This window comes from Rhagoletis pomonella, unplaced genomic scaffold (assembly GCF_013731165.1).
Source record: "Rhagoletis pomonella isolate Grant_MI unplaced genomic scaffold, Rhpom_1.0 Rhpom_scaffold_00002, whole genome shotgun sequence".
In the NCBI taxonomy this organism is placed as follows: Eukaryota; Metazoa; Arthropoda; class Insecta; order Diptera; family Tephritidae; genus Rhagoletis; species Rhagoletis pomonella.
The window spans coordinates 103128139-103143403 of NW_023458556.1; the positions used below are offsets into that span (position 1 = coordinate 103128139).

General features: G+C 34.1%; 1 protein-coding gene across 1 annotated transcript in view; it reads right to left on the bottom strand.

Moving 5' to 3' along the window:
- Positions 1-749: 749 nt before the first annotated feature.
- Positions 750-15265, bottom strand: part of LOC118734282 (autophagy-related protein 9B-like) — a 37931-nt gene continuing 23415 nt past the window's right edge. Inside the window, exon 5 of the mRNA XM_036463993.1 lies at positions 750-1013. Coding sequence (XP_036319886.1) covers positions 894-1013 — 120 coding nt within the window. The 3' untranslated portion in view covers positions 750-893. The remainder of the gene's footprint in view (positions 1014-15265) is intronic.

Here is a 15265-nt window from a genome sequence, read left to right on the forward strand (position 1 = left end):
ACCCGAAAATTTTATTCCGCCAATAGTAAATACATGGAAACCAAAAGTGACAAGTAATTTTTAAGCAAAAAACAAAACCGACTTCAATTCTTATATAAATATATATATATATATATATATTTCATGATCCAATGATCGGATTAGTATGGGACCACCTCTAAGACACTACCTTTCCGATGCAAAAAGAATTATCGAAATCGGTTGACGTGATTCAAAGTTATGCGGTAACATACATAAAAAAAAAAAAAAATATTCCGACGAACTGATAACCTCCTCCTTTTTTGGAAGTCGGTTAAAATGTGAACCGGTTCGGGGAAAATGCAACTCTTGACAAGGCTGATTATGTTATACATTTGACGTTTCAATCGCAGTCGCAAAGAGAAAATTGTCGAAATCACTTCATTTTTCGACAAATCTCGCCAAAAATTTCTTCTCGTTAATAATCAGTCTTATCATGAGTTTAATTTTCCCCGAACCTGTTCACTTTTCACTTTTCGTTTCCATGTATTTACTATGGGCGGATGAAAAATTTGCGGACGAATTTTTTTCGGGTGAAACTCAGGTTAAGGCAGATTATTAAATTTTTTTTTTACTTATTTGACGGTCATGCCATTGAATTTGATATAAGGAAGGCAAGATGTTGGCCCGTTTTGGTGAAATATATGACTACAGCACCTGGGGTTTTCATACTAAATTTATTTGATTTGTATTTATTTATTTATTAAAAATATAACCTTTACTGCTTTTAAAAATACAGAAAAACAAAAGTGGTTTAAATACTTATATAAACTGTATTTACATAATCTACATCAGAACATTGTAATTGAATTGAAAAAAAAACCATTTAAAGTAGTTCTATTCTTAATTTATACTTATATCCAATGTTCTTCCTGCTATGAACGTATATTACCGAGGAGTGGGGTGTCTTCAGCTGCTCTTGAAACGATAATTGTTTGCTTTGAAGTACTAGGTCCTGCCTCTTGATCCAGAGTATTTTCTGCTTTGGGGGTGATCTGAAATATTATGTAATAAAGAAGAAAAAAGCACTATTGTATTACTTACAAAATTAAACTAAAACAATGGATACTTTTTAAATGTAAATTTTTGTATACTCCTCCGGCTCCTATCAGATGTATGCGCAGTAGGGATGTTAATTTTTTGGATTTTTACGATCCCGGGATTTTCGGGATGTCGTTGGTTCAATCCCGGGATCCCGGGATCAGTCCCGGGACTTAGATATTTATTATTTTTCAACAACTTAAGATGAAAAAATTGCATCAATATGGTTTGAGAAGCTCTCCTACCATATAATAAATAATAAGTAAATGGGTTTGGAACGTACTTTTTTATTTAAAGTGAAAATTATTTCACAAGTAACAAAACGAAAGACAGTAATTAAATTTATATGCATTTAATAAAACTTTGGCGTGCTCATATATGATAAAGTAATTTAAGGTATGTCGAAAAAAGCTCGATGCAAAAAAATTAAGTCTTTCTGGTTGAAAGAAGTTCATAATACTAGTGACAGAAATAAATGAAGCGCCTTAATTCAACCAGTTTGGTCTATATTCCTTTTGTTTATTCAAAATTTACATTTCTTTATAAAAGTCTACCTCGTATTACATATAATTAACTGCATATAAATGGGCATTTCTCTGACGTCATGATTTTTTTTTTAAAGTCTATAATTTCAAAGATATGATTAATTCCAATATTTATTTAAAAAATTCAGTGCAATGTAAAACCAAATATGGGTACCAAATGAAATAATTTTTTTGGGTTCACAACGACAAATAGGAATTGAAAATGCCCCTTTAATCTATTTAATTTTTTAAGCTAATAAAGTTAGTCCTTAACATATAATTTTTTCAAAAGTAAGAATTGCAAAATTCTTAGGATATTCAATGATAAAATTATAAAAGCGTATTTTCAATACCTACCCGTCCCTAGGCAAATAATCCCGGGATTTTCGGGACTTGAAAAGACCGGGATCCTACGACCCCGGGATCCCGGGATTAACATTCCTAATGCGCACTAACTTCGCAGCCATCAGAGCTGTTATTTTGATTACAATTAGTATCATATTTTTTTTACAATTAAATTTATATGATGATTTAATTTTAATGATTATTTTAACTTTCATACATAACGCAACAATTAATAATTAATTATTAAAAATAATAAAAAATAGTCATGATTAATTACCATTAAAAAAATAATAATATAATTAAAAGTAATCAAATAATTAAAAATAATCAAATAATCAAAATTAATCCAATAATTTTTGTAATTTTTTGATTATTTTTTATTGTTTGATTATTTTAAATTATTTGATTGTTTTTAATTATTTGATTATCTTCAATTATTTGATAATAGATGACGCTGTGGCAGGTAAATTTTTAAAAGTTAGTATTAAATAACTGAAACCAAATTCACTGTACGAGTAAATACTTGTATTGTAGGTTGTATGTATGTACATATACATATGTATTGATGAAAGTTTTACACCAAATTTGGAAATGTGATGTGTGCAGGAATGAAATTCGGTTTTGTTTTAGTATGGACAATATTTTTATAAAAAATGTGCAAATAAAATAACAAAACAACCAGTGCTGTTTTTTGTTTTTCTGCGTTATTGTTATTCTCCTTGTGCATTAATCTTATGTTCCTGTATTAATTCTCATCATATGTATATTAACTTATGTATATATTAACAGCTTGACTTTTAAAAATCGAACAAGTTTTGAAAAGAGGATTTATAGACCTTTAAAACGATAATAATAATATAATAGATTGCCGCTTACACATATGCTAGTGTTTGGCCGAGCTTCTCCTCCGACTTGTGGCGTGCGCCTTGATGTTGTCACACAAAGCGGAGGGACCTACAGTTTTACGCCGACTCCGAACGGCGATTGTATTTTTATGAGAAGCTGTTTTTCATGGCAGAAATACACTCGGAGGTTTGCCATTGCCTGCCGAGGGACGACCACTGTTAAGAAAAAACCTTTTTCTATATTTTTTTTTGCGATGTTGCTTTGACCAGGGCTTGAACCCAGGTGCTGATGAGTGGAAGCGCACACTGCTTACCACTACACCACAGCGGCCGATAAAACGATGCATAACAATATATTGTTAGACTTAGGGCCGTTTTCTAATGAAAGCAGTAAAGTTGCCTTTACTAACAGGGCAGATAAATTGTTCCTTACTTGAAAAGTATTTTCGTTTTCTTATATTACCGGTAAAAATAAATTTGTTATTCCGTAATTACCGTAATTACGGCAACGCGAGAGTGAAACTTCACTACATTCGTCATAAAATTTCAAAGGTTGGCAATGCAACATAAGCAAATATAGAGCAAGAGCAACTGTTAGCAAAAACCAAAACGTTGATTGAAATATCTAATATATCTGACTCATGAACCAAAACCAAACCAAAATTTAAAGTTGGGAACAAATATTTAAAGGTTGCATCGGGTGAGAAATGAATGCGCTGATGAGAAAACGAAAACCGGTATATCGAGACGATAAAGTGGCCGGTAATCTAAAGGTTAGATGAGAAAACGGCCATTACCATTAGCGCAACAAAAAACCGAGGCAGTGCTAATAAGCAGTATAAAAGTGCGCGAAGCAGTCACCATTAGAGTGGGGAGACATGTAATTGTCTCAAAAGCTGCTCTTAAATACCTAGGAATTATGTTCGATGCTAGACTGACATTTAAGACATACGTAGAATATGCAGTAGAGAAAGCAGAAAAAGTTGCAGCGGCTCTATCAAGACTTATGGTGAACACGGGGGGACCTAGGCAACAAAGCAGACAGCTGTACGCAGGAGTGGTGCGAAGTAAATAGTCTCCTCTATGGTGTATCTATCTGGTCAGTTGCGCTCGAGAAAGCTTCATACGCACGAGAGACAAGATCATTGTACCGACTCTGCGCTGTAAGAGTGTGTAGCGCGTTCCGAACAACGTCGGAGGAAGCAGCGCATGTAATATCTAGGCTCTGCCCTATTGACATTTTGGCCAGAGAGGTGGCTGAAACCACAGTGAATACTGACGGGACATGGTTGTTTTAAATCTTACTTGTATAAATTCAAACACGAATACGATCATTACTGCACCTTCTGTGCAAATGACGTTATTGAAGACGCTGAACACTGTTTTTTCGTCTGTCCGAGGTTCGCAATCGGAAGGGATGACTCGAGCATGAAGGTGGAGAGGCCACTTACGGTTGAAAACCTAGTGGATACTATGCTTGAGTCAGACGAAAACTGGTCCGTTGTTTGCAATATGGCAAACACCATTTTAACTAAATTGCTTAGTGCGGAACAAATACGCAGGTTTTCATTGAAAGGCAATAGGCCGCTACCCCTCCGCGAATAATACATAACGGTAGTTCCACGGAGCGAGGGAATCGGAGCAGGTGTGGGTTTTTAGTGCGGTGCACTATGGGCAATATGATGCATTTGCTGATCAAAAATCTGTAACTTTTTTGTTTTCAAAGTTACGATCATAAAATGCGTGTAGATAGTGTAAACCACGTAAATTTAAACCATGAATTTTTAATTTTTGTATCTCATTTGGTACCCGAGATATAGACTCATATGTGGACTTAGAAAACAAAAAGAGTACACTTTCTGATTAAATGGGTAGAAGATATTTTAGTATTGGTGTTAAACGATAGTTTTTATAAAATATTATTTCAGATATATATATTTTTTTAAATAGGTCACCCTTTATTTAAAAAAAAATATATTTAAAAAAAAAAATTATTGAGATATTGCATTACAGTAGGTGCCATAAGAAAAGTATATAAAAACACCCTAATAAAACAAATTTTCAATAGAATACCAAATTGAGCTTTGAAAAAAGCTTATCGTTTTCTAAAAATTATTGACTTAAAATAGTATATGTTTTACATATTAAAAATACATTTATCAAAATGCTTCATTTATTTGCGGTTTTAATCGCATTACATGACTTAAACGATTCTAAGACAGTTTTCTTTTTTTCGGTATCTGCCGTCCTTATAGCTTCCACAATATCAGCTTCAACTCTTTTCAATTCAATTCAGTGTTTAAGGAGTCTATGATTACAAAGAATCTTACTGACTAGAATAAAATTAATAGGTAAAAAATTAAGAACTACACTAGGAGTACACAGATTCAATTAAACTTCTAAAAGACTGCCTACTAATAGAAAATTCAATATTTGAATTTTTTGAAATTGCATTAAGTTCAGTGAGAGCCCTCCAAATCGGGGATTGAGCCCAATAATTAGCTTTAGCAGGGATAACATAAAACGGCGGGACAAACCGCAATATTCTGCTCGGGACATTGAAACCGATATGCACAAGTAATTCCGGACAATCAATGACGCCAGAAATCAGGTCATAAACAAACATAAGGGAATGGACATGTCTTCTACACTCAAGAGAGTTTAAATCTATAAGCTTGCAACGAGCTATATAGGGCGGAAGAGGGTCAGAGAATCGAAGCGGCTGAAGGGCAAACCGAATAAATTTTCTCTGGACACGTTCGATACGAAGTGCGTGGCAATTATATATAGGGCTCCAGATAACCGAGGCATATTCAAGCTTTGAACGAACAAGAGAGTTAAAGAGAGATTTCCTTGTATAGGGATCCTTAAAATCCTTCGCATGCCTTCGCATAAAAGCTAGGTTCCTGTAAGCCTTCGGAAGAATATGGCATATGTGATTAACAAAGGTGAACCCAGAGTCAAAAACGACACCAAGATCAACAAAGTCATTAACAGAAGCGAGTTGTACATTTGAAATATAATAGTTAGTTAGAAAAATTTTAGATGTTTTAGCGAGGGTCATATGGAAGCATTTCTTTATATTGAGGGATAACATATTTTTTTGGCACCATACTTCGAGATTAAACAGATCTTCTTGAAGTAACCGCGAATCGGAGACACAATTGATTTTACGAATCAGTTTCAGATCATCGGCATACAGCAGATAATCAGAGTTATTGAAACAGGACCCGATATCATTAATAAACAGGACGAACAACAGCGGACCAAGCACACTGCCTTGGGGCACCCCCGAAGTAGCGGCAAATTGAGAAGACCTGCAGTTTTCAATTTCAACAAACAGTGTTCTATTTGTAAGATATGACTTTAACCAATTTAAGAAAACCGAATGGAAACCAATGCTTCTTAATTTACGAAGCAAAATTGAATGTGATACCTTATCAAACGCCTTGGAGAAATCTGTATAGATGCTGTCCACTTGGGACCCATTTCTGAACGCAGATATACAAAATTCAGAAAAAACAGCGATGTTCGTTACGGTAGAACGACCACCGGCAAAACCATGCTGACGAGGATTCACGATACTTTTTAGGGCAAAAGATAGTTTCTCCATTACCACCTTCTCAAAAAGCTTGGAGGAAATAGTTAATTTAGATATGGGTCTGTAATTAGAAACATCATTCCTACGACCTGACTTGAAGATGGGAGTGATGGACGCTGCTTTCCAGCGCTCGATGAAAACACCTGAACGAAGAGAGAGATTGAAGATCATACACAGTGGAACACAAACGGAGGAATGACATTGCTTGAGGAAAAAGGGACAAATACCGTCGGAATCACATTTAAAAGACTTTTTAAGAGAGAATATGCCTCTGATAATGTCAGATTCTGTCAAAGACATCGATCCAAAGTCTAAACCTTGTGGAGGACAAGAGTTAACTGGAAACCTGGGGGAGTTGTCATCAACGACAAAATTTGATTTAAAAACCTCAGCGAAAAATTCGACAGTATCACTAATCGACTCAGAACACTTACCATTATAGTACATACAGGAAGGTATATTTGAGGAGCCCGATTTGGAACGGATGAAGCTCCAGAAGGCTTTGGGATTTTCCTTCAAATCAGACTCAAATTTACTAATATACTTGTTATAAAGAAATTTATCCAAGATGTTAAATTGTCTCATGAAAGAGATATATTTAGCCTTGAGATTAACATTATCGAGCTGACTTTTATGTAGTTTATAATACTTGTTTCTTTTGTTTTTAAGATTCTTGAGTCTACTTGTGTACCAGGGTAATCTATGAATCCTAGGCGGCAGCAGCGGAAGATATTTAGAAAAAAGATTATTCAGTGTGCACACAAAAGAATCAAAACACTCTGAGACGATCTTAAAAATAAAAACAGAGTGCCAGTTGATTTCAGACAAGGCAATATCGAAAGCCTGAAAGTTAGCATCGCGGAAGTTAAAGAACCCAGACGTTATATTCCGTGCAGTGAAATTATCAAACATTTCCAAGTAAATAATTATGGGCACATGATGCATATCAGTTTTACTAACCGGAAAACTGCATTCCTCTAAGTTAAATATTGAATTTTCATCAACAAAGACAAGGTCAAGAATTTTAGACAACTTATTAGATAATGAATTAATTTGAATTAAGTTTAAACTAAGCAGGCTATCCAGAAAATTTATCTCGTACGTCCTGTTTACGTGTGTTGGAGTCAGGAAACCATTTCTTTGTAGGTCGGACCAGACTATATCTGCAAGATTGAAATCGCCAAGAATGCAAAACGAAGAGTCAGGATTCTGCTCACAAAGATCGACGATATTCTCAACATGACAGCTGTATAGATAGTCCGTACTATTAGGCGGGATATAGGATGTGCAAATGAATAATTTTCCAAGCGATCCATGAACACAAACACAAATTTGATCTATGAGAGTATCTAGATTCCCTAATTGATGTAACGACGAGCGGATACAGCGCTTTAAGGCGATTAGGACACCACCAGTGGCCAGTCTTCACCGGATCTCTATCCTTCCTGAATACATTAAATAAACATTAAATAAACTCTTTCACCCATAGATCACAGTCCTTGCAATTATGCTTCATATATGTGCTCAAATCCGTATTCTCTCAAAAGTGTAGTGTTTTTGCACCTTTTCTTGGTTCTGAAGAAATTTCATAGGAGGTATACGGTCTTCCTCGCTTTCCAGAAGATGTAGAAGACGTAGAGAAAGCTGCATCGTCTTCAGTCATGGAGACCGGCAAACTCACCGAATGCTTTCTATCAAGCCAATCGCTATTTTCTTTAAGAAATCGATCCTTTTTAGTTGAGCCTTAATCCAACGCGTATTACATTGCCTTAATAACTTTTTTTAAATCATTAATTACAAATTCTGCGTTGACTTCCGAAACCTCATATTTTTCCCTTAAAAATGTGGATAAGGCCGACTCATTTCTTGCGTTCTCTATATAAAAAAGCAATAGTGTACGTTTTGGAAAATTTAAAGAACTCATTGCTTCAAATTTATTGCTTCTCGAAAACAAGCTTCTTTATTCTAAATATGTAGCTCCGAATTTTTGGGGGAATACGCAGTAAACTGCCCGTACCAATACTAATTTTCCACAGTTCCAGTATATAGCAGGTAATCGGAAATTTTTTTTCATTTTCGAAAACGAGCGCCCCTATTCTAGAAGTATTCCCTACCCATTGTGGGTGCTGGAACTGTGGAAAATTAGTATTTGTACCTGGAATTCACAATGGTTAAGAAACATCTGCATGCTGATACGGGCAGTTTACTGCGTATTACCCAAAAGTTCGGTGTGAATTGTAGGTATCAATACTAATTTTGCGCAGATGGAGGACCTAGCAGGTAATCGTACATACTTATATTGTGCGATCAAGTATACCCTTCAAAGTAGGCAGCTAACTTTTTTATCTTTATTTACTCCCATTTGATTGTAAATGCATGTATGCATGCAAATTATTAGAATCTCACAAATGAAACATCAGGTAAAAGGTGCGGTTGTCTAGTTTTCGAATATATGTTTTTTTGTTATGTTTGAAGATTTATTATTTATAGGGTTAAAAGCCCCGTGATACTAGTAGCGGCTGAAATCCCGTATTCTCATTTAGTGTCACTTAAAACATCATAACTTCAAATGGCGCAAACCTGCGCAAACTTTTTTTTGCCGTGTAGTAGGTGGATTTTTCGTGCTCTTAATGAATTCAAATTCAAAACATAACCAAGCGGAGAAAACCTTCGAATCCTTCATCGAAATTAAAAAAAAAAACGAAACAAAATTTGTGTTTTATTACAGAAGCTATTGCTGCAACCTGTTATTTCAAGACAAAATATTTATAGCTAATTTTAAATCTGTATACAACATTTAACTCAAGTCCGTATTTCTTAATAGGCCCTTGCTAGGAAAAAAATCCTAAACTGGGGATCTGAAAATTACTGCGTTGCGAGTAAAATTTCAACAATTTGAATATGTCAACTTCTTAAGTAATTTTCACTTTATTTCATTAAATAAACACACAAAAAATCATTGGATCATTAAAGCACGCTTTATTCCCTAAAGAATGTTAGCCAACACTTATGTTATTTACAACTTTTCAAAAATGCATTTATGATCAGCCTTTGTACTAGCTCGATCCATAGTGCGTTGAGCCGAAAGGCAAAAGAAAAAAAGCACACACACACAAATGTGTGTATGTGCATATATCTATACATACAAGGACGAATTTTTATTATATGTATATAGATGTGATATTGTGTAATTAAAAATATATAGATACGACCCACCACACATATGTACATATGTACATTTATTTGTATACTAGTGAAACCGCATGGCGTTAAGACGCCAAATTGAGTTTAATATTTTAAACAGATGGCAACACTTTTCACAAACCTTAATAAATATTGCAAATGTTTAAAGTAAATTCGTCCATCCCCTTTTGAACGAAGAGAGGTCTCAAATGGCGTCGGTTTTTCATTTCCTCAAAATTCAAACCACCGTGCACCGCTAAAAAAAGGTCGTAACTTCAAAAAATCAAACCTTAATGCACATTTAGAATGATGGTGCTGATCTGATGACCTTCACATTAAAGATCTGATGGCCATAACAAAAAAATTATTTATTTATAAAAATTAACTCAAACTAATTCTTTCGGTATATTATGGGTTTATTCGAAAGAACATATATTCCCATTAGTTATGGAACCCGATTTCATCATGTGACTGTTTTCGCAGTAGCGCATCCTGTTAACCGAGTTCTCCAAGACCTTGTTGATGGTTTCTGGCTCTATCGTAAGAAATGCCCGACCTACGCCTTAAATGCCTGAATTGTTAATAGATTGTTCGCATTATATCGGTCCTTCACGGCATGGCACAAAAAAGTCTAAGGGCGTGAAATCGCGGCTCCGAGGGGGCCAATTGACTTCATCGAGACAGCTGATAACACAATTACCGAACTTTATCGCTCAAAATAAAAATCGAATAGATGGCAACCCTAAAAAAAAATATTTTCAAACTAAAGTTTTATTAAAACTCTTTCTTTTGCCACTCATATTTTAATATTTCATTAAAATTGTGTAAAAGCTAAATAAATTAGGCTTTTCAAACAGGTGGCAACCTTCTACGAAGCATTTTCAAACTGAAATCTTTTAAAGCGCTTTCGTCGGATACTTTGATACATAATTCAATTACCTGAAGAGTTAAATTGAATTTAATTTTTTTATCACCTGGCAACTCTCCTAAACAGTTCAGATATAAATCCTTCTCAAACCCATGAACGATTAAATCACCTCTTTTAATAACTTACTTAACTTAACTTATTTATTAACTTAATTAATTAAACTTAATAATTCATTTAAATTTAAAATTTTTAACAGCTCTTCAAATTATCAAACAAAATTTTGATGTTTGAACTGAAGATTTCTTAGCACTCTTTCGTTTAACACCCATATTTTAATACTGTATATAACTAAATTCGGCTGTTAAAGCAGGTGGCCACCCTTTTCAAAACATTTTCAAATTACTACCTTTTTAAACTCCTTTAGTCTGGACTCCTGTGGGGGAACATTTTGTAAATTACCTATGTAATTTCCCTGATTAAAATTTAATTTGATTTTTTAAACAGGGGCAACACCCTCACAGTTAAGAAGCAAAGCTTTTAATAACCATTTCGACTGATACCTATGGCAACTCTTTTCAAAAAGTAAAACCTCATTGCACATCTGCAACCAAGCCTTTTAATTTGACCTCATTTTTGAATATTGATGGGGATATGATGGTATTGATTTATAAATAATCTCAACTTGATTTTTTAAAAGATGGCCAAGGTGGTAAAAGCCTACTGCACATCTACATATCAAGCCCTTTAATTTGATACCTCATTTTCGAAAATCCAACGAATGGTTCAGATCTGATGACCTGAACAAAAAGTCCTTTCGCGTATTATATATATAGATGTAGTTAAATTCGACTTTTAAAACAAGTGACAGCCCTTTTGAAAAGTAGTTTCGCGCTAAGATATTCTTAAATATTCTTCGTCTAACATTGCGATACATATTTTAACCAACTGATGAATTAAGTTGAATTATATTAATTAAACATGTGGCAACTCCGCTAAATATAGTTCAGAAATAAAGATTTTTCAACCCCCCATCGATTGATACCCATATTTTAATAATTCATTTAACTTATTTAATAATTTGAATTTAATTTTTAAACAGGTGGCAACCCTCTTCCAACACCTCAAAAATATTGTGTGTGTTCAAACTAAAGTCTTCTTAATATTCTTTCGTTTCAAATCATTATTTTGACATTTCATATAACTTCTGGATAAGTTAATTAAATTCGACATTGCAAGAAGGTGACAACCCTCTTCAAATTATTTTCAAACGGCCACCTTCTGAAGCCACTTTCGTTATGTTACCATATGTTGAAACATATTTCTCCTAATTAATTTTCTTAATTCAAATTGAATTTAATTTTGTAAACAGGTGGCAACCCTCCTAAAGTTAAGTTAAGAAACAAATATTTTCAAAACCCTTTCCACTGATACCCATTTTGTAATAATTGATTTTTTTTAGATAATTTGAATGAAATTTTTTAAAAGGTGGCAACTCTTTTCAAAAAAGTAAAACCTTATTGCATATCTGTAGTCCAAGAGTTTTAATTTGACACCTTATTTTGGAAAATCAAACGAACGGTGCTGTTATGACGGCATTGCTTATTATATAGTTTATATTCAATTATTCTAAAGGTGGCAACTTTCGAAAAAAAAACCAGTTTGCACATCTAGAGGCCAAGCGCTTTAATTTGACACCCCATTTTTTAAAATCGAACGAACGGTGCAGATCTTTTATGCGGAACGAAAAATGCCTTCGCGTATTATTTTGAACTTATTTTTTAAAAGGTGGCAACTCCTTTCGAAAAAGTTAAGCCTTATTGCACACCTAAAGTCAGAGCCCTTTGATTTGACACCTCACTTTTGAAAATCGAACGAACGGTGTGGATCTGATGGCATTGATTATTAAATTATTTGAATGCAATTTTTTATCAGGTGGCAACTCTTTTCGAAAAAGTAAAACCTTATTGCACATCTACAAACCAAGCGCTTTAATTTGACACCTCATTTTTGAAAATCGAGCGAGCGGTACAGATCTTTTATGCTGCACAAAAAATCCCTTCGCGTATTATATATATAAGATATATCGCATAATACGATTTAAAAAAACACTTAGCTATGTTCAAATCAGATTTTTTTTTTTTTGTAGTTGACCATTGACCTCGGAATTCACGATAGGGAATTTATTTTTGACGAATCGAAACAGTTTGGCTCTTTTCAGCAATACTTGGAGTTTAAAATACTATTTCATTTAGGTCTCTTTTAATTTTCGATAGCTAGATATTTGTTTTTATATATTTTTTTTAGTTGAACTTTGACCTTGGAATTCAAGGCCGAGAAACTGTTTTTGAAGAATCTGAATAATTTTCCCGTATTCATTAATATTTGGGCTTTATAATGCCGTTTAGTTTATGTCTCTATCTGGTTGGATGGGGAGATATTTGATTTTGTAAATTTTTTCCCAAAACAGAACACAGTGCTGCAGCAGGTGTTCTATAGAAAACTATCGAGGCATAGCGAAGCTCTCCGCTATCTATAAGATCTACTATCACTAATTTATTTGAGCTTACAACTCATGTCTCAAACGGTTTTAGAGAAAATACTCATACCGACGTAATATACACCGCTTTCAGTAAAGCTTTTGACAAAGTATGTCACTCGTTACTCATCCGTAAACTCGATCTAATTGGCTTTCAGCCCAGTCTTCTTCAATGGAGCTCTTCTTACCTCTCTGATAGAACACAAAGAGTTATTTTTAATAATTGTTCTTCCAACATCATTAAAGTTTCTTCAGGAGTTCCTCAGGGAAGCCATCTTGGTCCGATTCTGTTCCTGATATTCATTTATGATATTTCTTCTATAATAAAATATTTAAAAATTTGAATGTATGCCGATGATGTGAAACTTTTTAAAACATTGTCCTCTATCGAAGAAAGGTTTTTGTTACAAGCGGATCTAGGCAACGTGGTTAGTTGGTGTAATGCAAACTATATGCCACTAAACCTTAAAAAATGTAAAGTTATGTGTTTCTCTTCAAGGGCTTTTCAATCAGCTGTTTATTCAATATCAAATTATAATCTGGAGCAGGTATCCAATTTTGTCGATCTTGGTATCACAATGGATTCCAAACTCAATTTCAACATTCATATTAATGTTACAGCTAATAAAGCCAAAAGCGTTTTTGCATTTGTAAAGCGATGGTCAAAAGAGTTCAAAGATCCTTATGTTACAAAAACTATTTTTTACCACTTTAGTTAGACCTATACTAGAATACGGATCTATTGTTTGGAATCCACGCTACCAAGTTCATTCAGAAAGGATTAAATCAATTCAAAAACAATTCTTGCTTCTTGCACTGCGTGATTTTAACTGGGACTACAATCTCCCCCCTTACACAAGTCGTCTAAAGCTCATAAAGTTGCCTACACTCGCAAGTCCTAGAGAGATGCTAGGTATAATATTTATCGTAAAATTGATGGCAGGCTGGATTAATAGCCCGGCTCTTCTGGCTGAAATAAATTTCAATGTTTCCTCTCGAGTGTTAAGACACTTTCGACCTCTGTTTTTGAAGCCATGCAAAACTAATCCTGAACTAAACGAATCATTCCGTTGTTTATATTAAGATTTTAACTCTCATTCCGGCACGTTTGACATATTGGACTCGATTTTTACTATAATCATCATTTCCACTCTCAATAATTGAAATACTATCTTTAGCAATATCCAATCAGCTGATGAATTTGATTCTGTAGCTGAATAGTATTAGATCTCGCTACTAAACAAACTCCTGTTTCCACGACTCGGCACCAAAAAAAAAAAAAGGTTTCATACGTCATGCGGACTGCACCCCACGTGCCGTTGGGCGGGAAAGGAGGGTAAAAACCGTTGGGATCAATTAATTAATACATCGAACTCAATGAAATTGAATTTGTGTCGGAAAAAAATCTAAATTTCTATTCAAATAGAAGGTGTAATTTGGAAGGATTTATGGACTAAGCTAGTAAGAATAAAGTGTTCAGGGTACCTCATGTACCCTTATATGGTGTTAAATGCATTACCCCAGTTAAAATTCGCCCCTCATCCATTTGGCAAGAGTCGATAATACATATCTATCTTGATATTTACATATTTCTTTGCACTTAATTATATTTCGAAGGGATTACATTTTTAGGCCCTTCGGTTATGCTGACATTCTTTGGCTCAGGATTTTTTACAGAGTCCGAAACATGTATAAAAGTTTGTGAGATTATTTAAGGATCCATTAACGATTGTAAATTCGTTTCTGTCAATATAAAAGTAAGGGTATATGCGAACTTCAATAAATGCGGAAGTGTTACTTTCTATGAAAGAGCATCACGTTCCACGCGAAAAATTGGGCGGTTCTGTCTACATGACGCGTTCGATTAGCAAAATTTTGACAATCCGTTATTCATCACTAGCAAATCAAACGTAATATATAAATTTTACTGCGCAATTTCAGAAGATTTTCAGTTCATCATCAGCAACATATCATCAAAAAAGCAAAGGCTGCAATATTGTGGTAATTTATTATATGGTTCGAGTCCATCCTATGTATGTATATGTTCCTAATATTTATATATATATGTTATGTATATTTTTTTATTGTTTTTATCTATGTATGTTGCCGCACAACTTTGGACCACGTTAACCGATTACTATAATTCTTTTTCAAATGACAGGTGTTACCTGACAGGTGGTCTAATTTGGTTTAAATCCGATCATTGGATCATGAATAGATTAACGATAACCTTAAATTCTTAGATGGGAATTGAAATCGGTTTTGTTTTTTTGTTTTTTGCTTAAAAATTACTTGTTTATGCAA